General features: G+C 45.4%; 3 protein-coding genes across 3 annotated transcripts in view; 2 read left to right on the forward strand and 1 right to left on the reverse strand.

Annotated features, from left to right (window-relative positions):
* Positions 1-494, forward strand: part of LOC105855297 (diacylglycerol O-acyltransferase 2-like protein 6) — a 59,451-nt gene extending 58,957 nt beyond the window's left edge. The window contains exon 12 of the mRNA XM_020285060.2: positions 340-494. Coding sequence (XP_020140649.2) covers positions 340-494 — 155 coding nt within the window. The remainder of the gene's footprint in view (positions 1-339) is intronic.
* Positions 495-750: 256 nt separating this feature from the next.
* On the reverse strand, positions 751-1,818 carry P2RY4 (pyrimidinergic receptor P2Y4). Its single transcript, XM_012736174.2, has one exon. It carries the CDS (start codon positions 1,816-1,818, stop codon positions 751-753), a length of 1,068 nt encoding a protein of 355 aa, XP_012591628.2.
* A 10,136-nt stretch (positions 1,819-11,954) lies between these two features.
* ARR3 (arrestin 3) lies at positions 11,955-24,575 on the forward strand. The gene is made up of 17 exons (XM_012736173.2): positions 11,955-11,992; positions 12,954-12,990; positions 13,277-13,307; positions 13,456-13,516; positions 13,715-13,759; positions 18,539-18,738; positions 19,182-19,241; positions 19,425-19,492; positions 20,158-20,293; positions 20,489-20,573; positions 20,840-20,912; positions 21,317-21,454; positions 22,955-23,038; positions 23,300-23,323; positions 23,497-23,549; positions 23,825-23,834; positions 24,405-24,575. Exons 2-17 carry the CDS (start codon positions 12,974-12,976, stop codon positions 24,499-24,501), a joined length of 1,182 nt encoding a protein of 393 aa, XP_012591627.2. The 5' UTR covers positions 11,955-11,992; positions 12,954-12,973; the 3' UTR covers positions 24,502-24,575.
* Positions 24,576-26,284: the final 1,709 nt, after the last annotated feature.

Consider the following 26,284-nt stretch of genomic DNA (forward strand, 5'->3'; position numbering starts at 1 on the left):
TGGGTCCTGGCCCCTGAGGCTCCTCAGTGTCCCCACCCCATGATAGGACTGTAACTCGTACTGCACACCAGTTCAACAGTGCCAGCCTTCCAGCTGCCTGTGGGGACCCTGGCCTGTAAGCTCCCTGGGATTGTGTCCTATTTCAGCACCTCAGTAGGCAAAACTATCCTGTCTTCAAGGGAGAAGCAGGAAGTGGGTGTAGGTGCTATGTCTGGCACATCCTCGCTTATGTGATATGCGATATGTAAGGTGCTCCCACTTCCTCATTCTGCTTATCACCTTATCACCATCGCATGCGTCAGGCCCATCCTGACTACTCCGCCTTCTCCACCCATCCAGGTGAACGCTCTGGCTGGCTGCAGAAACGCGTGCTGCAGGAGGACGTGGGGAAAATGGAGCACGAAAGACCGGGGAAGATTTCCAGGCAGTCTTGTAGGCCCAAGCACCAGGACCAATGGCTCCAGGAAGGGACAGACACAAAGAGACAGAAGTAGAGGTGGAGGAGTGGCTGCTACTGTCTTTAGCTAGAAAAGAGAGGGCAGCTGAAGGGTTTATGAGAGATGGGGTCACACACGATTTCCCTGCCTCCCCCAACTCCTCCGGGTAAGGGCTTGTCTCCAGAGCTTGGAGAAGAGGAGGAGCGCCTTGGCAGGCATCACTGTTGTTCCCCACCCCTGCCCTGCACTCACCCCTTTTCTCTCGCTTCTCGGCTTCCAGTGTTACAACCTGTCTGCCCCAGGGTGAGGGCAGCTACTGTCTTGGGGGGGCGGCCATCCACTTGAAGCTGCTGTCCTCAGGCAAGGACACCAGCGCCAAGGAGGAGACAGCTGTGGGAGGCCGGGGCCCGCCACCACTGCAGAGGTGCCGGAGCTGACGTCGATACTTGTCCCCCGTGAGCAAGTAGAGCACAGGATCCAGGCAACTGTTGGCGCTGGCCAGGGGCCGAGTCACTTTATAGACCACGTTGACGATGTTCAGCACCTGGCAGTCAGCTTCCCACAGCCTCGCCAGGTAGTAAACGGTGCGGGTGATGTGGAAAGGCACGAAGCAGACGGCGAAGACAGCCAGCACCACGGCGATGGTGCGGACAGAACGGAGACGAGAAGATGACTGGGCGGCGCCTGGCAAGGGCCGGTACAGGCGCCGCGCCATGAGCCCATAGCACACCAGAGTGACCAGGCAGGGCACGCCAAAGAGCAGCCCCATGACTGCCGAGCTGAAATGCACGTAGTGGTCGAACTCCTCAGGCCGAGTGGTGTCATGGCACAGGATGGTAGCCCCTCTGGTGCTGGTTGTGACGAAGAACAGGTTGGGCACGAGGCAGCCGGCTACGACCAACCAGACCGCCAGGCAGAGAAGGCCGGCAAGGCGAGGGCGGCCCCAGCGTAGTGCGCGCAGTGGGTGGCAGATGCCCAGGTAGCGGTGCACACTGATGCAGGTGAGGAAAAGGACGCTGCAGTAAAGGTTCCAGTAGAAGAGAAAGCGGACGAACTTGCATAACCCAGTGCTAAAGGGCCAGTGGTTGCGGGCTGCGTAGTAGTAGATGAGGGTGGGCAGTGACAGCACATACAAGGTGTCTGACAACGCCAAATGGAACATGTAGGTGGCCGTGGCATCCCAGGGTCGGAGGCGAAAGAGAAAGAGCCAGAGGGCCGGGCCGTTGAGGCCCAGACCCAGCACAAAGACAACTGCATAGCTCACAGGCAGCAGGATGAACTTGAACTCCTCGTCAAACCAGCAGTCGAGCTCCACCTCACTGTCATCAGGACCTGGGCTGGGGCTTACGGATCTCGCCAGCAAGGACTCTGTACTGGCCATGGCCCTCCTAGAGGGGGAGAGGGCAGAAGTGAGGGTGGCTGGATTTTCCTGGCTCCTCAGCCCTGACCTGGGGCAAGAAAGCAGAGAGCAGAGAGAGCAGTGGCTGAAGCGCTAGGGAGCACCGCAAGGAGTGTGTCCAGGAGCACTCGAGCCAGCCCAGTCCCTGCCCAAGCTCCGTCGGTCCACCCCTTGGTCCAGCCCAGGGAGCAGTGGGCAGCAGGCAGTGCCGGGGCTTAGGAGGGCAGTGGTGGCTCAGGGCTGTTCTCATTCTGCAGCTGACTCTATCCTTCACAGCCTGGCTAGCTGAAGAGGATAGAGGCGACTAGCACTATCCAGAGTGGGAAGATGCCCAGACCCAAATTGTCTCCTAGCTCATCATCACAGCTGTGTACCTGTGAAGAGGGTCGTCTCCCCCCACAGTGCCTTCATTCACCTCTCCTTTTGCCCTGGTCCCAGTGTCTCCAAACCTCGCTGACCTCTGACACCTTCCCCCCGCCTGCCTGAGCCCAGGAGCCCCATTGCCACCCTTACCCAAGAAACTTGGCATGTCTCCTACCTGGTCCCCTTGAAGCTGAGCTCAGCTGACTCTGTCACCTAGCCCTTTGGCAGCCAGAGGGCATATCCAAGGGGGCGGAGTTGAGGGTGGGGCCTGTCCCTCCACCCATCTGGGAGATTGTAAAAGCTAGAAAGGCCCTTTGAGATGATCTAGTCCAACCCATTCGCTGTACAGATTGGGAAACGAGCCCAGTGAGATTACTATTTAACAGCTTCCAAGTGACTGTAAGAGGGAGCGCACAAGGAAACATTGAAGTTTACAGATGAGGAGCCAGGCCAATGGAGATAAATAAATTACAGGAAAATCATACAAGTCTGTGTAAGTGAGCAGAAACATGGGAAATGAATTTTAACATAGGCAAGTGCAAGACAATACACTGAAAACTTTTAGAAAATCCAACTACTGGTACAAATCTTAACTCCATATGCATGTAATTATAACAAATGCTTTTAGCATGTACTGTGTGCCAGGCACTGTTCTCAGTACTTTATACTTATTAATGAAGTAAGTGATATTATTGTCTCTACTTAGCTCATGAGAAAATGAAGGCACAGAGAGTTTAAGTATTTTGCTAATTAGTGGTTGAGTCAAGATTTGAACCCAGGCAGGCCTGCTTTTGGGCCAGGCTCTCCCATCCATGACTTCATTGCTATGCTTAGTTGCCTGTCTAAGCCACTGGCCATGATCCAAGAAAGAAACAACAAATATTTGCTGAGAACCTACTATGTGCTTGGTCCAGTTCTAGGCACTGGTAGTTCACTAGGAGTGAACAAAATGGATGAAAACTCCCACCCTAATGGTCCTTACATACTACTGGGGGATAATAAAATTAATAAGTAAAATACATAGATTGTGATAATTGTTATAGAGAAAAATAAAGGCAGGAAGGGGAACAGAGAGGGAAGGAAAAGGGAAATAGAGGATTGCTGTTTTAAATAAAGACCAGGTGTTGTGAGGAAAGGAAAAAGTAGAAGATGAGGTCAGAGAGTTTGATAGGGACAAGGTCACGAAGGTCCTGGGAGGCCACTATAAGGACTCAGGCTTTTACTTTCAGTGACTGGGAGGGCATTGAAGGTTTAGAGGAGAGAAGTGTCATGATCTGATTTACCTTTGAGAAGACTCACTGGCCAGCTCTATGCTGAGCATGGACCGCAGAGCTGGGGGTCCAGGGGCAGGCCAGGCAAGAGGCTATTGCCAACAGAGAGGGTGGTAGCTTGGACCACAGTGATGGAGATGGTAAGAAGTGGTCAGGTTCTGGATAGAGTTTGAAAATAGAAACTGCAAGATTTACTGCTGTGGGGTGTGAGAGAAAGAGAGGAGTCAAAAATGACTCCAAAGTCTCTGCCCTGAGCAAGTGAAGGCAGAGAGTTCTTGTTGACAGAGACAGGGCAGGCTGTGAGAGGAGCGCTCTGGGGAAAGATCGGGAGTTCATTTTTCAGCCTGTGAATTTTGAGTTGTCTGTTATACATGGAAGGGGAGATGACCAGGAGGCAGTTCACGCCTCCCTAAGGATACTAGCCCATGAGTTTCCCTTACAGACTCCAGCCCTTTCTACACAGCACCCCTCATTTCTCAGTCACTCCCAGAGCCCCTGCTGTGAATAGCGGAGAGGTAGAAAGAACAAGCCTAGATGTTTGAGAGCCCAGGGCCAAGAAACACCGAATTGTCAGCAGCTCTGGCTTTGGGGCTCCTGGAACTAGCTAAGACTGTAAGTATAGACGTCCTAAGCACCAGAGGCAAACTCTGGGTGTGGAGGACTCTGAGGATAAGGTGGGCAGTGCCTTTGGGGAGGGGTGAGCAGGCTGGTGCAGAATCTGCTCTGAATGGAGCCGAGAAGCAATGGAGACTCCGAACCTGATCCTCCTGTCCTGAGAATGTGGCTGCTGGATTCTGGGAATGAGAGGAGAGTCTAGATCTTTTGAAAAGCTCAGAGACCTGGATGGGGGAAATCTGGAGATCCTTGCCCTGTGGCAGGGGAGAGGGTGGGATAAAAGGTAGGAGTGGAGGAAGCAGTCACAACTTGAGTGCTGGACAGCTGAGACTATGATACTGCATAAAGGCCCAGGTTTGTTTTGTTTTCTTTTGTTTTGTTTTTCGAGACAGAGTCTCACTTTGTTGCCCAGGCTAGAGTGAGTGCCGTGGCGTCAGCCTAGCTCACAGCAACCTCAAACTCCTGGGCTCAAGCGATCCTCCTGCCTCAGCCTCCCGGGTAGCTGGGACTACAGATACAGGCATGTGCCACCATGCCCGGCTAATTTTTTCTATATATATTAGTTGGCCAATTAATTTCTTTCTATTTATAGTAGAGACGGGGTCTCGCTCTTGCTCAGGCTGGTTTCGCACTCCTGACCTTGAGTGATCCTCCCACCTCAGCCTCCCAGAGTGCTAGGATTACAGGCGTGAGCCACCGTGCCTGGCCTAGGCCCAGGTTTTTTGAAGCCAGGTGGATTTGAGTTCAAATCCTTATTTTTCCACTTATTAGTTATGTGATCCTAGGCATCTCTTTGTAACTTAATTTCCTCATTAGTGAAATGGGGATGACAATACCAACCTTTTAGGATTTTCTGAACATTAACTTGGTTAACAAGTGTGGAAACACTTTGAAATCATAAAATGCTACAAATCTATAAGGTATTTTATTATTATTATTATACTTTGCTCCCAGGGATGAACTTGGCCTCTTCAGAGGAGGACGAGTGTCATTTGAGGTTTGATGTACATTCAAGGGGAAGCGCTATGCTAGAGAAGCCCCAACCCAAGCCAGCTTCCTGCTCCTACTGCTCCAGGTTGGCTTAGCTCTGCTGAATTTCACCTGCCTTCGATTTGCTAGGCTCTGCCTGTCCCTGGACACAGCTGCAGCTGCTGCTGTCGCCACCACTGCCACCCAGTGGCTACTTCAGGAAAAGCCTCTCCCAACCTTCCCCAACCAGAAGCCCTAGCTTCTATCCTCACCCAGGCCAAAAGGAATGGGATGCAGTAGATCAGACAAACTCTCTTCTGGAAAACTCTTCTACACCTTAGTTTCTGTAGCATCACTCTGGTTATCCTATTCCTCTGCATGTTCTTCCTGACTCCTTCCCTGGCTCCTTTTTGTCCTCCTTCCCCCAAATGTGAGCCTCCTCCCAAGGAACCTCTTCCCCTCCCCTTCCTTCCCCTCCTCTCCTCTCCACCATCTCTCTCTCCTCCCCATCCACCTCCTCTCAGAACATTCACTCTCACAATTTCAACTACGACTTACAAGTTATCAATAATTCTAATGACCAGGAGACTGCAGCATACAGATCTCTCTCTAATCAAAATGTCTCTCTCCCTCTTTCACACTCTCATTCCATTTGATTTCTACAGAGATTATGGCACATACCACAGGCTGCCTAGAATTACAGTCATTTGTGGTTTTCTCCATCTCTTCCCAATCCTCCCACCCCCACACCGAACCCAGAGCTCCTTCAGGACAACGTGCTTTGTTTTACCTCTGTCTTTCCCACAGCCTTCCAGGTAAAAGTATTAAGTCATTAAGTATGAAATGTCTGATTTCCTTAAGTACTAAGTTTGACAGTTGAAATCTCTGACATTTCACATTGACACTTCTTTTTTCCCCCTCTATTGTGAAGGTACATCCTTAGTCTTTCAAACACATGTTTTGGCTTATGATTATCTTTCAAAGTTTTTACAGCAAATTTTGTGAAACCATAGATAAATAAAAAATTCATGTTATTTTTGAATATGACTTCCATCATAGAACCAATGCAGTATAGACAGTTCAAAATATCCTCAAAGTGTTTGGGAAGGACATGGCTAATGAACCCACAGTACATTGATGGTTTGAGAAGTTCCGTTCTGATTATTTTAATTTTGAAAGTGAGCTACGTGGGCGACCAGACACCAAGGTGGATAATGATGAGCTGAAAGCTGTAGTGGAAGCGAATCCATCTCAACCTATCTGTGAATTAGCAGCACGATCTGACATTACTATTCCAATAATATTGGACCATTTGAAGCAAATGGGCAAGGTAAAGAAGCTGGACAGATGTGTACTACATGAATTAAACAGGTGACAGAAGAGAAATAGTCTTGAAGCTTGCCTTTCTTTGCTGTTATGATATAAAGGCAAAGCATTTCTACACCATATTGTTATGTGTGATGAAAAATAGATTCTTTTTGACAATTGCAAGCATTCAGCACAATGGTTAGATAAAGGTGAAGTGCCAAAACACAGTTCAAAACCAAATATTCATCAAAAAAAGCTAATGGTGTGTGTTTGCTGGTCCAGCGCTAGTATTATCCACTACAGCTTCATGTAAACCTGGTCAATAGATTACAGTGAATGTCACTGAAAGCAGTTGGACGAAATAATGAGGATATTTGTGATTAGGCAGCCGAGATTGATCAATAGAGGCAGATCAATCCTCTTGCAAGAAAACGCTTGACCACATGTCACACAAACAACGCTGCTCAAACTATGGGGGATGGACTTGGAAACTCTCTGTCATCCACCATATTCACCAGACCTTGCACCAACTGACTACCACTTCTTCCAGGCTTTGGACTACTACTTCCAAGGAAAAATATTCAATTCTCAACAAGCTGCTGGCATAAACAAGCTACCATTAAGATGGCAAAACTGTGTCGATAGTTTAGACACACACTTTGGTTAATTGTACTGCTTCTTGTTTGAGATATAATAAACTAAACTTTTGATTTGAAATTGAACATTTCACATTTAATGACCTAATATTATAACATATGTTCTAGATATTTTCTTTCAAATTATATGCCTTGCTGTCCAAAAAAGCCTTCCGATTTAGAGTTAAGAAAACAGGTACCTTGCACATAGTTAAGTGTTCAATAAATATTTGTTGAATGAATGAATGACCCAGTTATAATTTGTCGAATTGAGTGGTTCCCACACCTATAATCTAAGCCCTGTGTGTGTTGTTTGCTACAGGACACATTCACTTGGGTCTCTCATTGACATGTGGAATTTAGTATTCAGGAAAAGTTTATTATCTTCTTTCCCCTAACAGAGATAAATAAGATGTATGGATACCATTATGGCTGATAATCTTCCATTGCCTTACTCCTCCAGTTTGTTCCAGTCCTCTCCCCTCTGGCCCCTCACATCTAATATTCATAAATATCTTGATGACAGTTTCTCTGCAATGTTTGCCATTTTCTTGGGGCCTAAAGAAGGAAAAGGGGGAAAGCCATGGTTCTAAACTCTTTCTCTAAGTTAGGAGGAAAAGAAGGAAGGTAGGAAGGAAAGAAGGGAGGAATGAAGGGAGGGCGGGAGGGAGGAGCAAGGAATTGGGGAAAGAAGGGAAGAAATGAGGGAGGGAGGGTAAGTGATATAGTAGAAAAAAAAAAAAGCAGGCTTTGGAGTCAGACCTAGGATTGAACTCTGGCTTCATTGCCCACCAGCTATGTGACTATGGATAAGTCTTCCTAAACAACCATTTCCTTATATGTAGAATGAGGATACTAGCACCTAGCTTGTTGTGAGAAGAAAATGAGGCAATGCATGTAAAGAAGCCAACCTGGTGTCCTCCTCCTCATCATTAGGAATTAAAATATAGGTGTTTTTGGAGGGTATGGGAGGTTCACCCCAATTGCTTGGGTTTTCTTTATGAAGTGAAAAAATAAGGTCACCAGCTGAGAGTAGGTGGAACAAGACGGTTACTCAACCTTGATGGAAAGGAGCAGTAACCTGAAACCCTGGATATCCAAGCTTACTAATAAAATCGTGGGAAAGTGACTGGCTCCATATAATTGTACCCAAGTTAGATTTATCCATATGTCTTCTCTGTAGTGTGCCCTTTCTGTCTTTCTTTTCTTTTCTTTCTTTCTTTCTTTCTTTCTTTCTTTCTTTCTTTTTTTTTTTTTTTTTTTTGAGACAGAGTCTCACTCTGTTGCCTGGGCTAGAGAGCTGTGGCGTCAGCCTCACTCACAGCAACCTCAAACTCCTGGGCTCAAGCAATCCTTCTGCTTCAGCCTCATGAGTAGCTGGGACTACAGCCATGAGCCACCATGCCCAGCTAATTTTTTCTATATATATTTTTAGTTGGCCAATTAATTTCTTTCTATTTTTAGTAGAGACGGGGTCTTGCTCAGGCTGGTTTTGAACTCCTGACCTTGAGCGATCCTCCCGCTTCAGCCTCCCAGAGTGCTAGGATTACAGGCATGAGCCACCACGCCCAGCCCCTTTCTGTCTTTCTAAATGTCTGTCTTTATCTCCAGCAAGGCTGTTAACAACCTTAGAGCAGAGATGAGGACCACTTTGCCCAGCACCTAGGACAGCACAGGAAGTCTCTGTTTCTGCTATTTGATCCATCTATCTCATTTTCCATCCTCCCCCGCTGAGCTAATGCCTTCGTCCACATCCCACTTGAATCTATTCGTATGCTTTCAGTTGCAATAACAGAAAATTCCAACTCAGCTGACTTTTTTAAAAAATGAGATGTATTGTGCTAACCCTTGCTAGAGAGAGGCAAAGATATAAAATGCAACCAAAATGTTTGTACTCTCATATTTTCTTGAAATAAAATAAAATTTAAAAAAGGAGATGTATTATCTTGCATATAAGTCCAGGGGTGGGTGGCTTTGGGGTTAGCTAATTCACTAGTTCCACGATGTCATTAAAAAATCCTGATTCTTTCCATCCTTCTGATTTGCAACCTTCAGTGCGCTGTTTAGCAACCCTCACGGTCACAAGGTTGCAGTTCAGGCATTGCGTCTAAATGTGGCACTATTCAATGATAGAGTAGAAAGGCCTGTCTTCCTGTGTGTTTATTTTTATCATTCAGGAATCCCAGAATCTCCCCAGCATACCACCCCTCACATCTCAGTGGCCTGAATTTCATCATGCCTATAACTAAACTGATCGCTGGCAGTGGGGATAAAATGACTATGGCTGGTGTAGAGGACCGCAGAACTACGAGGAGGAAGGTAGGGTACCTTTAAAAATGGGGATTCTACTCATAAGAAGGAAAAGGGAGATGACTATTGAGTTGGGAAACAATTCTATCCGCTCCAACCCCTTACTTAATAACCCACCCCTTCCTAACACAGCGATCTGATCATTAATTCCTAACTGGAACGCTTGGTTGGGAATATCATTGGGGTATGCAGAAAGAGGGTGGCTAAGGACCTGAAAATATTTGTTCTACGAATCTATTATAAGGGACCAGACACTCCATAATTAGAGGTGCATTCTTTTGCCTTCTTACCATTGCATCCTTGTAACATGAAAGTGTTCCTGATCCAAATAAAACTATGGTGATAGTTCTCTTTGGGAAACTAATAATTGGAAAGGGGCACAAGGAAATTTTCTGTGGAGATGGAAATATTCTATGTCTCATCTGGGTTACATGTGTATTTACACAAATGTATTAGCTTACTATGGATACTGTAACAAATTATTACCACAGATTTGGTGGCTTAAAACAATAAACATTTATCCTGTTACAGTTCTGGAGGTCAGAAGTCCAAAATCAGTTTCAATGGGCCAAAATCAAGGTGTCAGCCACCTTGTGACTATGAGAAACTACACAGCAGGATCCATTTTCTTCCTTTTTCCAGCTTCTAGAACTGCATTCCTTGCATTCCTTGGCTCATGCATGGCCCCTTCCTCCATCTTCAAAGCCAGCAAAGTAGCATCTTGCTTCAGTCCTCATATTGCCTTCTGTCTCTGTAGTCAAATCTCCCTCTGCCTCTCTTTCATAAAGAGACTAGTGATTACATTTGGGGGTACCTTGGTAATCCTGAATAATCTCCCCATTTCATGATCCTCAAAGTCTCTTTTGCATATAAGGTAACATTCATAGGCTCCAGGCATTAGATCTAATATCTTTGGGGGCCATTATTCAGCCTGCTACAGTAGGTAAAAATTCATTAAGCTGCACTTAAGATTTGTGCATTTTATTGTTTGTAAATTATATATCAATCAAGAAATGCACATACTTCTGAGAAAGATAATGATTTAATCTCAATCATAATAACAAATTAAAGACCTAGCAGATCTACTTTCTTTATACTAAGTTAGGCCCACGGACCTGAGTAGAAAGAGGGGATAAGTAAGTACCTAAAAGGGAGGCAGGAGAGTCAAGTGTGGGTCTGAAGACAAAAATGGGCTGAAGACCAGTCAAAAAAAGTAGATTCATTCTGACTTTTCATCTTCCCCACAGACAACACTCTTGGCATGTATATGACTCTTTATTATATGTCCAGCATTAGTTTCTACTGCACTATGGTCCCTGCAGAGTCTGAGATGCTCATTCCATCTGGAAACCCCTGAGAAGGAGAGAGTTACAGCAACTAAACAAGGCCCAAAGGTATATATTGCCCAGGAATGGCAGGGGCTGACACAGTTAACTATGCAAAGGGAATACAAGATGGCTGTCCAGGGCCCTCAGTGAGGAGCAGGAGTTAGGGAAGGCCCTGTCTAGCCCTTTGAGCCATAGCCATAGCTATCCATTGAGGAGTGGACACCTCATTGGGGGGTTGAGGACTGTGTTTATAGATAAGTACCAGTGACCAGCCAGTTCTAAGGGAAAGTGGAGGGGGTCAGGGCCCTGGATCCCCAGAGCCTGGAGATTCTGTCTCTACATCCTCCATGCCCATGAAGCCTGCGCTCTATAGGAAGGACAGTCGAGAAAGGAGGATTACTTTGTTATTGCCATTGTGGGGATCCTGGCAGCTGTAAGGACAGAAATATCTCTAATTCCATAAGTGGTCATATGAGGCAAGAGAAGCTGCTTAGAGCATGGATTTAGTTTCAGAGATTGGAAAGAGTCAAGAGCTGGGGCCGGGGGAGAGGTTACCTTAGGTGAGGGCAATCCAGATGTCAATTGCCTATTCTCTCAACATGTAATGTCCTGCCAGGAGAACTTGTCCGTGGGCCAGGAATCCAATGTTACCTTCCTCTCCAAAAAGGAAAGAAGTTCAAGGCTCACAGACATGTGTACACACAGCTCAATACACTCAGCTCCTCCCCCTCCTGTCCCCACTACCTGCAGGAGATTGACTCCCACTGTGTACATAAGCTGGGATAATCAGGGTTTCTAAACATGGGCTTCAAGAGTCCAAAGTGCCAAGTGGTGGGGGCTGGGGAAAAGGTACTCTTTATCATACCCTTGGCTTTTGTGTGGCCTGGAACGGCTGATATAGAGACTGGAGTGTGACACAAGGCTCTTCTTTCAGAAACACAAGGGCCTATACTTTGAGCCCTCCTATTTCTATCCCTGACAGTGCTTCACCTGCAAGACCTCCAACTCCACCTTGATCTCACAGGTTCCTCAGGTTCAAGGCCTCACAAGGCCAAAACCCTGTAGCTCCCCCTCTCAAACTCCCTTGCCTTTAACATCATCATTATCAACCTCCAACCCCACCCTGTCCCAATAGCAATGGCCTGCTAATCTTTTAGCTACTAATCTCTTAGGCAGTAATCTGCTTTCCAAACTCTTGGCACCTGAGCTATTTATAGCAGTGTTTCATGCCCCCCGACCCTATTCTCCTCTGACCCCCACCAATCTAAACACTCAGAGGACTGTGAGTATAAGAGGCTGGGGAGGTAAGCACAACTACCAGAGCTGGACACTGATGTGAACTTCACTATCTCCCCAGGTAATATTCCAAAGCCCTCTACTACTAGCCCATTCTAAGCCCTATATCCCTTGCTCTTAGCATCCCCCCTTAATATATCAGGGAGCAGTTGAGGAATACCTTTCCTGACCCATCCACCATTCAGTTCAGGCTGAGAGCCCCTGCAAGAGACCTCTGAAAGCTTCCCTAAGTTCACCCCTTGGGCCAAGCCTAGTATACATCAAAGGGAAGCACTAGAGAGACATCTTCGTCTCTCTAAGCATCCCTACCTGAAGGCCTAGCACCTGAGGACAGGGATGAGGATAAGGGAAAATCTGGGGACAGAGATAAGATAGATGAATAGGTTCAAGGAAGACTTTCAACCTCCATAGAGATTTCTGTCACCAACAACCAAGAGCATGAGGACCAACTGCTTCTCTCCCATACCTTTCTCTCTTCTTAGCTGAGGGTCAAGGGCATGATGAAGTGAACACAGGCTCGGGGTCCATTGCAGGAGCAGAAGGAGACAGAATCCATTAATTCATTCATGTATCTAACAAACGTGTCTTGGCACCTACTGTGTGCAAGGTGGTGCCCAGCCTCACCTAGACCAAGAACTACATTCTCCTCATACTTTTCTGGATGAAAGCCTCTGCCAAGCCCCTTTCCAGACAAATTCCTTCTCTCTGAAGGCTCTCAAGAGTGCCCTAGCCATTCCAGAAAGTCCCGGCCTTTGCAATGAGTGGATAGTATGGTTAGTCAGTGATTTGCACAAAATAAGGAGGTATTCTTCCCCTTGCTCAGGATGGGTAAGAGTATTGCTGAAGAAGTACCCTTGGCAGGAGGGAAAATAGGAAGCACTTGGTGGTGGTGAGGTGTCCATCTTGGGAGGAAATGTTACATCGCACTAGGTGTATATGGATGGTATACTGGAGTGGGGTAAGGAGAATAGGGACCTTACCCTACTCCAGTGATCAAACCTTTCTTCTTCCCCTCTTTCCAGAAAAGCTCAATATCAACTCCATGGCCAACACATCCAAGTAAGTAAGAAAGAACTCCTTCCAATGCCCTGAATCTGTGAACTGCTCTCTACCCAAGTATTTTTCTTTGGGGTAGAGGGCTTTCCAACCTTTCCCTAACTTGTGGCCCTGGACTCTACCCCAATTACCTCTACCTTTGTTCAATCCTATGCTCCTGGAGCCTCTTCTCCTAGGCCTAGGAATATTTCCTCTTCCCTCCATTTCTCTTTCTTTCCTCTCACTTCCTCTCCTCTTCCCTGTTCTCCCAATCCCCCTCCCTATCCTCTTTCTGGTTTTCTCCCCATAGGGTGTTTAAGAAGACCAGCTCCAATGGCAAGGTGAGAACCTGGCCCAGCTGGGCCAATGAGAGGGCAAAAGGTATAGGTGGGTACATCCTTCAAGGTCTCAGGGGTTTGGGTTGGGGGATTCAGAGGAATCTGTTCAAAGATGATTGTGAGAGTAACATGGGAGGTTGTTCCACAACAGATCTCCATCTACCTGGGGAGACGGGACTTCGTGGACCATGTGGACATGGTGGAACCCATTGGTCAGTGAGTCCAAAAAGGGGAAAAGCCTGAGGAAAAGGGAATGGGAGCCAGGGAGTAAAAGAAAGCCAGGAAGTCCATGCAGAAAAGGAAGCCAATTAAAGGGAAGAATGGGAAGAACTGTTTTAAGAATCAACTTCTGCTTTTCATAGTCTGAGAGTTTTTCCTGACCAGGATGCTATCTTACCCTCTTTTCACAGATGGTGTAGTCCTGGTTGACCCTGATTACTTAAAAGGTCGAAAGAGTAAGTGGAAATCCTTGTTGGTCTTTGTATGTTTTAGGGGTCTCAAACAGAAACATTGCACATGCCAGACAGGTAATCTGAATGAGTGGACTTGACCAGAGGGTATAAGAAAACCAGAAAGTGGTAGGAACTGTGAATGCCTTGTCTGGTGAGGGCTGACAACTGGGAATTCCAACCCAGTGTGGCCAAATTTTCTGATTGCTAAAGAGGAATTAGAAATGAAGCTCAGAATAAGTAAGACCTTTAAAGGCCCAAAGTTTAAAAAGACTATGGTATCCCTTCCCCAAATAATATTTAAAATAAATATATTCCTAAAGTATAAATTAAATTTTAGTTTTGAAAATTACCCAAAACTTACATGTGTGCTGAAATTAAAATAGGTTCTTTCTAAAATTTCTGATTTTCTCCGTTATTGTTATTGGCACCCCTGCTTGGCTATTGATTTGAGTACGGACTTAAATTGTTCATGGAATGATCCAAATGCCAAAAATCCATATTTTTATGCAAATTTCCTGATTTTCAAATGTTGGCAACTCATTAAAAGATTTTAAAAGGCCTTGATAAATGAAAAAAATCTGTTTTTCTGTAGGCTGGATGTGACCCTCAGGGCTGCCATTTTGCAACCTCTGGTATACATCTTTCCATCTCCCTTTTTATGTAGGGAAAATGCCTAACCTTTCCTTTAAAAAAATCCCAAACAAAGAAACAAAATGACAACCACAGGAAGTAACAGCAAGAGACATTACTCTGGCAACAGTACTATAGATCAAGATTATACTGAATTATGATTATTTTTTGCTGCTTTTTTTCCTTTTAATTCTCACTATGGATTAACCCCACTGTGATCCAACTAGACTGAGAATTGGGTTTCATTTGAAACAGGCTCAGAATGAGTTCATGAATACTAGTTCAGATATAACCTTTAACTATTGGATAATGAAGTAGCCTTAATCTCTCAGATTAAGCAGTGTGGATAAGCAATCCAGCCAGTTTTAAATATCAGAGGAACTTTTGGGTATACCCATAAATTAACCAACTTATTTAAGGTTTCCAAGTACTCTATATTTCTAAAACCTAAATTATTTTTTCACATTCCTACAAAATCTTCAGAATAAGCTATGAAAAGAAATCTTTAGTTTTAAACAAATATATGTTGATCCAGGAGTAAGATGTATTTTTCCTTTTATTCTAATCTTTTATGTCCCCTTAGTAGAGTTTTATATTATTATTCATTTAATTTGAGCATATTTCTTAAGTTTATTCATAGGTATTTTATACATTTCATTACTTTTGTGAAGATCATCTTAGTTGCATTATATTTTCTAATGTGCTTTTCTATCAACATGTATTTGTTGATGTAAAATATGACTACTCTAACCATTGAGTGATAAAGGCCAATGATAGGGGTAGTATATGTGGTGGTGTGAACAAATTGTTGCTTAGCAAAAATTTGTCTGGAATCTCTGTGTATTATTTATTACAACTGCATGTGAATCTACAGTGATCTCAAAACACAAAGTTTAATTTAAAAAAGGCAATGTGAGAAATATTATTCCTAGTATAGTATAGCATGAAAACCTAAGGTGGCCTCATGTTCAATTATAGTAACAAATGAAGTTGGGAAGCATACACAACAACTAGGAATAGCAGTTATCTCTGGAATATGATGTATTATAGCTGAGCTTTGATTTCTCTTTTTGTTTGCATTTTCTGATGTTCTCAATCAATATATATTATTTGTATAATAAACACAAATATAAATTAATAACTTTAGAATAGACATCAATTTATGAAAGAAAATAAAAACAAGCTATTTCCTAGCACAAAAACCAGATGATTCTAAACTGCTAAAGAGCCAATTAGAGCTTCAGCATGGTGGCAGCTGATGACTTACTCTGCTGCCATCTCCACGCAGGAACAGCAAGAGATGCCAAGAACAAGTCATCGGATTAACACCCTCACTTCAGGGACTACTAGATCCCCCTCTGCCTTGACCCTCTTGACCTTTTCCTCTCTCATTCCTCATCGCTTTCATTTCCTCCCTGATCCTGCCTCCTTCCAGTCACCTCTTTTCCTCACCTTCTTACCTTGTCTGTCTTTTCCTTTCCTTTTCTTTCTTTCTCCTTTCTCCCACTTTAATTGGCCATAATTGAGAACCCAAGTGAATCTATGTGTTGTATCTTTTGAAAATCAAGTTTGTCTTTATTGTAGAAAAATTAGAGAGCACAAATGAGAAAGAGACTGTAATCTTATCATCCTTAATCACTAATAATCACTAATAATATTTCAGCTCTTATTATTCACATTTTCTGTACAAATGTATCTATATTTTCACTAAAATGCTATACTATGAATATTTTATTATCTTCTTTTAAACCTATATCAATATATAAAAACCTATAACTTTTAAAGTTGTCTATATGTGTTTTGCCAATCTTCAATTGTTGGGCATTCACTTTATTTTCAATGTTTCACTGCTATAAACAACCCTGTAAAGCACATCCATATATGTATATGTATATTTATATGTACAAACCTTTTCAGACTTGTCCAATTATTTCTCTAAATGCCTAGAAGAGGAATTAATGGCCAAAGGGCATTCACACATTTTTAAAGCTTTCTGCTTTCTATACCTATTGCCAAATTGCCCTCTAGAAAGTTTACACCAATTAACTCTCCCTCCTGCAGTGTATGAGGCTGCTCATTGCCCTAGTCCTTATAAACATGGGTATTATCATTACTTTCAGTCTTTGCTGTATCTTTTGAATATAGATTCATTTTCCTCATTATTAAATTTAAAAGCAAATAATCTGATGTTCAATGTCTTGATCTTTTAAGAATACTAAAATAAGTTGCTTTCTGCTTATGTGTGGCTGTCAGTCGTTTTCTTTTGTTTCTCTGTGTTGCAGAGAGGATTTCTATCTGCATCTAGTCTTAGGTACCAGCTGCAAATATGAGTTCAATTATAATTGTTCCATTTCTGCTAATGTTCCCATCATCATTTTCTTAACCTGTGGGGTGGGGATAGTAATACTTCAGCGAGTTCTTGTGAGGTCTAAGTAACATAAGTAGAGCTCCTAGTGCAGTCCCGTTATTGATGGGTGAAAAAACTAAGACCGAGAAAACTCAAGGGATCTGTACAAGTCCTATTCAAGCCCAGGTATTCTGACCCTAAATCTTATTGTCTCTCTTTTTCATTATGAAATATTTTGGGCATAAAGTATTATACAATGAATACCCTGTACCCACTACCTAGCTTTAAAAAATTCCAGAAACAAACTGTAGCCTCCTGTGTGTCCATCCATGATCCTGTTCACCTTCCTCCCCTCCTCCTCCTCCTCTTCCCCCTCCCCAGGTAGCCACTATCCTGAATGTAGTGCTTATTACTCCCATGATGTGTCTATACTTCTATTTCATATTTATATATCTGTGTCAACTTTGATATTGTTCTACATGATTTTAAACTTTGTGTAAATAGTAACATACTATGCATATCATTCTATAGCTAGCTTTTTTTACTCAATAGTTTTTGAATGTTTGTGCTGATATAACAAAATACCTGAGACTGGATAATGTATAAAGAACAGAAATTTATTTTCTCACAGTTCTGGAAGCTGGGAAGTCCAAGATCAAGGTGCTGGCAGGTTCAGTTGTCTGCTGAGGGCTGCTCTCTTATTCTGAAATGGCACGTGGTTGCTGCATCCTCTAGAGGGGAGGGCCACTGTGTGCTCACATGGCAGAAGGTAGAAGGGCAAGAGGCCTCTCTTACAAAGGTTTTGATCCCATTCACCAGGGAAGAAGCTCTCATGACTAATCACCTCTTAAAGGCCATCTTAATACCATCACAATGGCCATTAAGTCTCAACACCTGAATTATAGAGAGAACACATTCAAACCATTATATGAAGTTCCAGTTCATGTATTTTAATCTTGGTTTAGTATTCCATTATATGAATACACCACATTTTTTTACCCTTTCTCTTGTTGATAGATATTTAGATTATCTCCAGTTTTATGTTCTGACAAACATTGATGCAATGGACATTCTCATATGTATCTCCTTATAAACATGGGCAAGAGCTTCAGAATCCTTAGGTCATAAGGTATGAGCAGATTCAATCTTACTTGATAGTGCCAAACACTCTTCCAAAGTGGTTGTTTAATGTATACTCCCACCAGTAGTGTATAAGAACTCCTATTGCTCCATGTCTTCGCCAACACTCAGTATTGTCAGACTTTAAAATTTCTGACAACCTAATGGGTGCAAAATATTATCTCATTATGGTTTTAATTTGCATTTATCTGACTACTAGTGAGATTAAACATGTTTTCATATGTATTGGCCATTCTATTTTGTGCTTCTGTAAAGAGCCTATTCACATTCTTTATACATTTTTATATTGGTATATTATTAGTATTGATTTGTAGGCATTCTTATACATTCTGGATGCTAAACATTTTTTTTTTTTTTTGTGAAAAAGGGTCTCATTCTGTTGCCTGGGCAATGGCATCATTGAGCCACAATGCCCAGCATGGATGTTAAATTTTGTTTGTTGTATGTGTTGCAAATATTTTCTCCTTGGCTTTTCTTTTTTTCTTTGTTTATGAAAACTCTTAACATAAGGAAGTTTTACATTTTACTGTAGTATTAATCTTTTTCTTTATGGTGATAATCTTTTGATCATATTATATTACCTCTCCATGTCTTCCTATGCCCCAATTAAGGTCTCTTTTCCCACTCAGGCCTGATAGATCACTCTCTTCCTCCTTTGCCTACAGTGTTTGTCATGTTGACGTGTGCCTTTCGCTATGGCCGTGATGACTTGGATGTGATTGGTCTGACATTCCGCAAAGATCTGTATGTACAGGCCCAGCAAGTGGTCCCAGCTGAACCCACTAGCCCCCAGGGACCCCTCACAGTCCTACAGGAGAGACTGCTGAAGAAACTGGGGGACAATGCCTACCCCTTTACCCTGCAGGTACTGACCCTAAGTCCTGGGCAAGGTTTCCAGGGAAGATTAAGAGAGGAAGCTGGCCGGGCGCGGTGGTTCACGCCTGTAATCCTAGCACTCTGGGAGCCCGAGGCGGGCAGATTGCTTGAGGTCAAGAGTTCGTAACCAGCCTGAGCAAGAGCGAGACCCCGTCTCAAATTAATTGGCCAACTAATATATACAGAAAAAATTAGCCGGGCATGGTGGCGCATGCCTGTAGTCCCAGCCACTTGGGAGGCTGAGGCAGGAGGATCACTTGAGCCCAGGAGTTTGAGGTTGCTGTGAGCTAGGCTGATGCCACGGCACTCACTCTAGCCTGGGCAACAAAGCGAGACTCTGTCTAAAAAAACAAAAAGAGAGGAAGCTAAAGAAGGAGGACAGAGGAGGGGTCCCTATTTCTTCTGTTTGCTGACCTCCTTTTGGTCCCCTAGATGGTTGCCAACCTGCCCTGTTCAGTGACATTGCAACCAGGTCCTGAAGATGCAGGAAAGGTAAAGTCTGGGCTCTGAGAAAGAGTGATGGATGGGAGTGCCAGGGAAGAAAAACAGTGGGGCAAATGGACAATAATGGAGAAATGGACAACTAAGGGTTGAGGTCAGGAATTTTCTTATAAGCCCATGAGGAAGGAAGGACAGCACTGGAAATGAGTTCTCTTTGCCCCTGTCCCTTTACAGGCCTGTGGGATTGACTTTGAAGTGAAGAGTTTCTGTGCTGAAAACCTGGAGGAGAAAATCTCCAAAAGGTATTCTTTGGTCCTCCCCCAAATCCCTGCCTCCAGCCTCTGCCACGTGGTGAGAGATCCTGCTCTCAGACAGAAACAGCCCGACCTCTGACCTCCACATCACTGTCACCACAAATGATGCCCAGTTCTCAGTCCCCTCTGAGTTCTCTTTTTTGCTCTAGGGCAGAGGTCAGCAAACTTTGCTGTAAAGGACAAAAAAAAGAGAGAAATATTTAGGTTTTGTAGGCCATATAGTCCGTGTTGCAACTACTCAACTCTACCACTGTAGTGCAAAAGCAGCCACAGATAGTACATAAATGAATGAACATGGCTGTGTTCTAATAAAATTTTATTTATGGATACTCAAATTTGAATTTTATATAATATCCATGTGTCATAATATATTATTATTATTTGATATATTTCAACCATTTACAAATGTAATAAACATTCTTGGCTTGTGAGCCATATAAAAACAGGCAACCAGCCAGATTTGGCCAGTGGGCCGTAGTTTACTAACCCTTGGTAGAGATACTTACATTAAGGGTCTAGAGGAGTTCTCTGAGGGGAGCTCTCCCCCACCCCCACCCTCGCCCCCAATCAAGAACTGGGCTATGAGGGTGGCATGAGAGAGATCTGTGGGTCCTAAAAGAGACGTTCTGGCTAACCCCATGGCCTCTGCTCAGAGACTCTGTGCGGCTGGTTATTCGGAAAGTACAATTTGCACCCGTGGAGCCAGGCCCTGGGCCCTGGGCCCAGACCGTTCGCCGCTTCCTTCTGTCAGCTCAGCCCCTACAACTCCAGGCCTGGATGGACAGGGAGGTTTGTAACACCATTCCCTCCCCACTTCCTGCCCCTACCCTGGATCCCCTCCGATACCCTTTCTTCACTGATTTCCTACTTGGGTAGGCAGAGACCGTAGCCAGGGTGGCAATAGTGCTAAGGAAACAGGAATTCTAGGTCTTGATCTGGGTATTCTTCCTCTAACCTTGTGATGGGCCTCTCCTCCTGCTTTAGGTTCACTACCACGGTGAACCCTTCTCTGTCAATGTTTCTATTAACAACTGCACCAGCAAGGTCATCAAAAAAATCAAGATTTCAGGTGAGCTTTTTCCCCCCATCCTTCTGCATCTGTTCCCAAAGCCACAGGTCTTTTTCCAAAACTGTGCCCCACTTACCTGTCTGCATTCATCTAGGCTTTTCCCCCAACATAGGCTTGTCAAAACCATATTTTTGTTTGTCCATGAGCACATCTTACTGCATCATGTATAGTATGCCCATGTATAAGGTCACATGTAAAGACATTGAGCTGGGGTCTCAAGGATAACTGACTGATGATAGTCATGTGCTTTTTCCTGGCTTGTTCAGTTGACCAGATCACAGATGTTGTCCTGTATTCACTAGACAAGTACACCAAGACTGTGTTCACTCAGGAGTTCACGTGAGCCAGTGCTGGGGCTGGGGTCAGAGAGTCAAGGGGTGGGGTGTTGGGAAGAGGGCCAGCAGGCACATGAGGGGGTTGGGGAAAGAAAAGAGATGGGGGAGAGCCCAGGAATTAGGAAGGTCAAGGTGAGGGCTGAAGTGGAGAAAGGGAGGGATTACCAGGAGAACTCGAGGGAGGGGATGCAACTTACCCACAGGGGGACCATCGCAATGCTGAGAGTGGGCAGGGGCATAAGAATTTCCCACCAGAGCTAATTCCTCCCACTCCTCTTCACAGTTAGACATTTCACCTCTCTTAGATACTCCAGTAGGTTGTTAGGATTGTGCAAGATACTCTTGGGACAGAAAGTACATTTAGTTGGCAAGCCTAACCTAAGTTATTCTCTTATTCCCCTTTTAAAGGGAGACTGTAGCTGCTAACTCCAACCTCTCCCAAAGTTTTGCAGTAACCCCACTCCTGGCTTCCAGCTGCCAGAAACAGGGCCTGGCACTGGATGGCAAACTCAAGCATGAAGATACGAACCTGGCCTCTAGCACAATGTAAGCTCAAATGTAACTATCAACCTCCATTTCCTACTCCTGACCCATTCCACATATGCAACATATACAGCTCTGAAGTGTCATCTTCACTGAAGCCTCCCTGTTCTTTAGAATGTCCTTGGCCAGTGTTGAGAGACCCCTCCAGGGCTGAGGGCCAGCAGCAGGCTAAATAACGCCCATGAGACCAATGGTAGGCTTAGGTCAAAGGCAGCAAGAAAAGAAAATGCAGAGGGGAAAAAAAAAGCCTTATGTTGTATATAACATTTCACAGTTCACAAAAGTCCTATATACGTGCTATGCTTTCTTCATAAGAATCCCATTAAAGTAGGCTGGCTACATCTTCTTATTCCATTTTACACTTAAGGATCCTGAGCCTCAGAAAGAAGAAGGAACTCACCCAAGGTTGCATAGCTAACAAGTGGCAGATGTGGACAGGATTTCATCACATGTCACCTGGCTCTAAACACTGTGATCTCTACAGTAGCTACTTTCTAGAGAAGATGGAAATGGAGTCGAAGACTAGGAGATGAGAAATGGAAGAAAAGGAGGACAAAAAGGAAAATCATATGAGAGGAACTAAGAATTCTATGAAATCATTCATTTGGCCCTCTGCCTTCAGAGGCCCTAGTGTTAGATGTATCTCTCACCAAAAGCCATCTGCCACAATCTGACGAGTGTTAATCCCTCACCTCTCCCTGTGCCTTATAAATCAAGTAGCTATGGGCTGTTATTGCTAGAAATAACCTTAGAAATCATCCAAGCAGGATTATTTTATAGATAGGAGACCAACAGCCCAGAGCAATGAAGAGATTGTCCCAAGTTCATACAGCTCTCAGTGTCTCATTTCTCAACTAGCAGGTTTTCATTGAGCACTGGTTACATGCTTATTCCTATGCTAAGCAATGTAGGAGATATAAAGAAGTTTAAGACAGTCTCTGCCTTTAGGCAATTTATAGCCTAGGTGAGGAACAAAGAGAAATGCAAAGCCAGCATTAGCTGTTGAGGGCTTCCAGGAAGAGATAGAATAAACTAGATAGATCTTGAAGAATGTAAAGGATCTGGATACCAACAGAGGAAGAAAGGAGCATTCCAGATCAGGAACATAGCATGGGCAAAGGGCAGAAGGTGGGGATCCATATGACATTTTCTGATCACAGACAGAGGATGGGTCTACTTAGGTTGCATCCCAGGTATTATGGAGTTTGGGCAGAAAAAGGTTAGAGAGGCTAGATGGAGCCAGATTGTTAAGGATCTTGAAAGTCAGGCAGAGTAGTTATATTCAAAAAGTAGGCTCTTGAACAGAGCGTTATATAGTAAAACTGAATTTTAAGAAAAGAAATGTGGTCTCAGCGGGTAGGAGAGATTAAAGCCTGGGAGATCTTCTTGGAGAAGAGGAAAGGTAATAGGGTGCAGTGATGGGGATGCACAAAAGAAATGGGAGGGCTGAATGAATTACTCCTCATGCCCCTAAACACACAAAATGAATATTGCAACCTCCAGTCTTAGACCAGGAATGGACAAGGAGCTGCTGGGGATCCTGGTGTCCTACAAAGTCAGAGTCAACCTGATGGTGTCCTGTGGGGGGTGAGTGAGGGTTCAGGGTCTGTCTGGGCAGGGGCTGGGGAGCATTTCTCATGTCTGTTTTTCTCCCAGTTAGACTGACCCAATCAAGTTGTTCCCCACTCCTTCTCCCAGACCAGGTTCCCAAACCTGAGCTCAGTGAGAAAATCAGCTTCCCTTCCAGAAGCCCATTCCGTTGGTCTTATGATCTCTCATCCCCTAGTAAAACTAGGTTGCCCCTTCTCCATTTCCAGCTGCTAATTTTGGCTGTCATTCTACCCACAGCATCCTAGGAGATCTGACAGCCAGGTAAGAGACTGAGGTGGAACGACAGGGCAAGAGGGAGCAGAGGAGGGGATAAGGAGACCAAAACAGTGACTAGAGAGAATCTGAGGGCATCCTAGAACTGGAAAACTGAGGGAGGGAGGTTCAGGGGTCAGGCTTGTAGGGAGATCAGTAACTCCATCTTGGGATCCTCACAGTGATGTTGGTGTGGAACTGCCCCTGATCCTGATCCATCCAAAGCCATCTCATGGTGAGTGACCAAGTGGGACTCACAGGAAGAGTAGTTCTGAGGGTTGGGGCCAAACAGTTCTGACCTCTTGAATTGGAGACCAGCAGTTTGGGGAGAGATGGAATAGCAATAAGCAGGCTGGGTGTCTAGGTTTTCAGGGGAAGTATGTGTGTTGGGTGTGCGTGAGGCCAAGGGTTGGAAAGGGAGGGCAAGAGTGAAGACATTCCTTCAGGGAACCGAAGAGTCCCTGATCAGCCTCAGCTCCATTTTTCCCTCCCTTTCCATGCTTGCCACAGAGGCCGCAAGGTAATGGAATACGGCGCCTGGCAGCCCCATCCCCCTCTCCCCAACGCCACCCTCCATTTTATGATGAAAATGCAAAAAAGCTTCCCTGGGTGTTGCTTTCAATATGTGTGCAGTGGAAACGTATGGTTAGCTTCGTGTCTAAGTTCAGCGCTTTTCAGACGCCCTCCTTTCGCTTTCCGCACCCCCTGCCCTCCACCTCCTGCTCTTCTAGGAATCGTCCTTCCCCTCTTCCCTTCCAGTTTTCCTGTTCCTTTTCCCCTGCTCCCTCACACGCACTTCTTTCATTCTTTGGTCCCTTCCCTCCTTCCCACCCTCCGTTCTCATTCCCCTTCCAGCGCTCCTGGGGGACTTTTGTGCTGGGAGACTTGGGAGGGAACGGAAGGAAACTAGTGGAGTGGTCGCTGGCAGGCGGGGCGGGGAGTTGAGGGAGGGAGGTATAGAGAGGGGCCGAGGAGCCCAGCTGGGAAGCAGGGAGGGGATCACTTCTCCGGGATCTGGAAAAGGAAGTGAACGTGGAGGACGCCCAGAAAGGGTTGCAAACCCTCCGCTCCCCTCTGCTGCTTCTGCAAGCTCTGAGGACATAGTCATCGAGGAGTTTGCGCGGCAGGAGCAAGGCGAGGACTGCGGCCAGAGCGCGTTGGCGGCGGAGGGAGAGGAGGGGAGCTGAGCGCCTCGCTCCGATGCCCCTGTGTGTGGGAGTCCCCACTGCAATGCTCTAATAAATTGGCTTGTCCAGCTGTGCCTGCTGATGTTGTTGATATTTCCTCTTCCCGGAGAGCCATGTAACTACTGAGAACGATCTTCCCTGCCCCCATGCCCTCGCCGTGATTAGATTATTCTCAGCACAGTCTTTTCCCCTAGCGGACCCCGACTTCTCTCTGACATGGCCACCAGTCCTCCGTGGGTCCTTCGGCTTTCCCTCCGGCCCAAGCTATCCCCACCCCACCCCATCAGCCCACCACCCCACTCCAGCGCTCACTTGATCCCGCCAAGCGCAGGGCACTGGCGCCAAGGGAGCTGCTGGGAGGGAGCCAAGGGGCCGTGGCCGCACCCAGGCGTGGGTGCGAAACCAACAGTCGCGAGCCACCCACCTGCCGTGATCTGTGCTTGATGTATGCCTTCCGGGAGGCCCAGAGCAATGTCCGAGGCTTTGGCCTGGAGGCTGAGAGACCTGAATACCAGTCTCTGGGCAAATCCAAGCTTGTATCCCTGAGAGAGTACCGAATTGGACTTTGGGGATAGCAAGGTGTGAATGGTATGGAATGGGGTGCGGTATTCCCTGGAGAATCGAGTTCCTCCTCCTTGGGAAAGTTTGAAGTGTGTGCGTGTGTGGGGGGCGGTTCTTGGAGATTTTCAGGGGAGAAAGGGTGCCCAGGGCGATGGTTGGCCTACCTATTATCGTCCTCACAGCAGGGAAGATGTTGATAAGCACCCACTCCGCCTAAGACAACTTCCACTGTACCTACTAGGTGACCCACCACCAAGGAGTGACATGGTACTTTTTTGCCCCATTCCTTGGCTGTCTCCCCTGGGGATTCTATTCCTCAAAATGATCTATTATATGAAAAAGTGTCAGGAAGTGGAGCCAGGACAACTTTCTAAAGGGCCGTTCTCCACTTCTGGTTTTAACTGCCTGGCATTGGAAACAGAGGGTGGGGGCTTCAGAGAGGGCATCCAACTTTCTCTTGTGCGCATCCATTGGAATTGACTTCCTAAGACCATGTACTTAGGTCCTGAATAGTGAGTGTTAACTCGTACCACTAACCCTACACCTCAACCCCTTAGGTCTATTTATCAAAGCAGGGTAGCACCACACCATGTCATCTGTGGAGAAAGAAGTGGAAGAAAAAGCTGAAGCCTCCTCAAATCACCAAGCCCTATGTTCCTTGTTCTCTCTGCCCTCATGTAATCTCCGACTGTAACATAAAGTTCAAGAGGTCTTGAAGCCTTACATCTGCTGTTCTATAGGATCTTCCTTAATCAAAACAGTATATTAAAATTGGCTGGACCTGTCATAGAATTGTAGGCCACTTGGTTTGAGGCCATAGCAGCTACTCTTCAGGGATCCAGTCTCCCTGACTCTATATTCTGCCTTTATTTGGTTTTAGCTTTTTTTTTTTTTTTTTTTTGAGACAGAGTCTCACTTTGTTGTCCAGGCTAGAGTGAGTGCCGTGGCGTCAGCCTAGCTCACAGCAACCTCAAACTCCTGGGCTCAAGCGATCCTCCTGCCTCAGCCTCCCGAGTAGCTGGGACTACAGGCATGCGCCACCATGCCCGGCTAATTTTTTATATATGTATCAGTTGGCCAATTAATTTCTTTCTATTTATAGTAGAGACAGGGTCTCGCTCTTGCTCAGGCTGGTTTTGAACTCCTGACCTTGAGCAATCCGCCCGCCTCGGCCTCCCAAGAGCTAGGATTACAGGCGTGAGCCACAGCGCCCGGCCTGGTT

The sequence above is a fragment of the Microcebus murinus genome, chromosome X, assembly GCF_040939455.1.
Source record: "Microcebus murinus isolate Inina chromosome X, M.murinus_Inina_mat1.0, whole genome shotgun sequence".
Taxonomy (NCBI): Eukaryota; Metazoa; Chordata; class Mammalia; order Primates; family Cheirogaleidae; genus Microcebus; species Microcebus murinus.

Excerpts from the sequence above, each read along its gene's own strand:
- P2RY4 (XM_012736174.2), bottom strand. The coding sequence starts at position 1,818 with ATGGCCAGTACAGAGTCCTTGCTGGCGAGATCCGTAAGCCCCAGCCCA.
- ARR3 (XM_012736173.2), top strand. Across the intron at positions 19,493-20,157 it reads GAGGAGAAAATCTCCAAAAG|AGACTCTGTGCGGCTGGTTA; the intron begins GTATTCTTTGGT and ends GCCTCTGCTCAG. Across the intron at positions 21,455-22,954 it reads AACCTGGCCTCTAGCACAAT|TCTTAGACCAGGAATGGACA; the intron begins GTAAGCTCAAAT and ends TGCAACCTCCAG.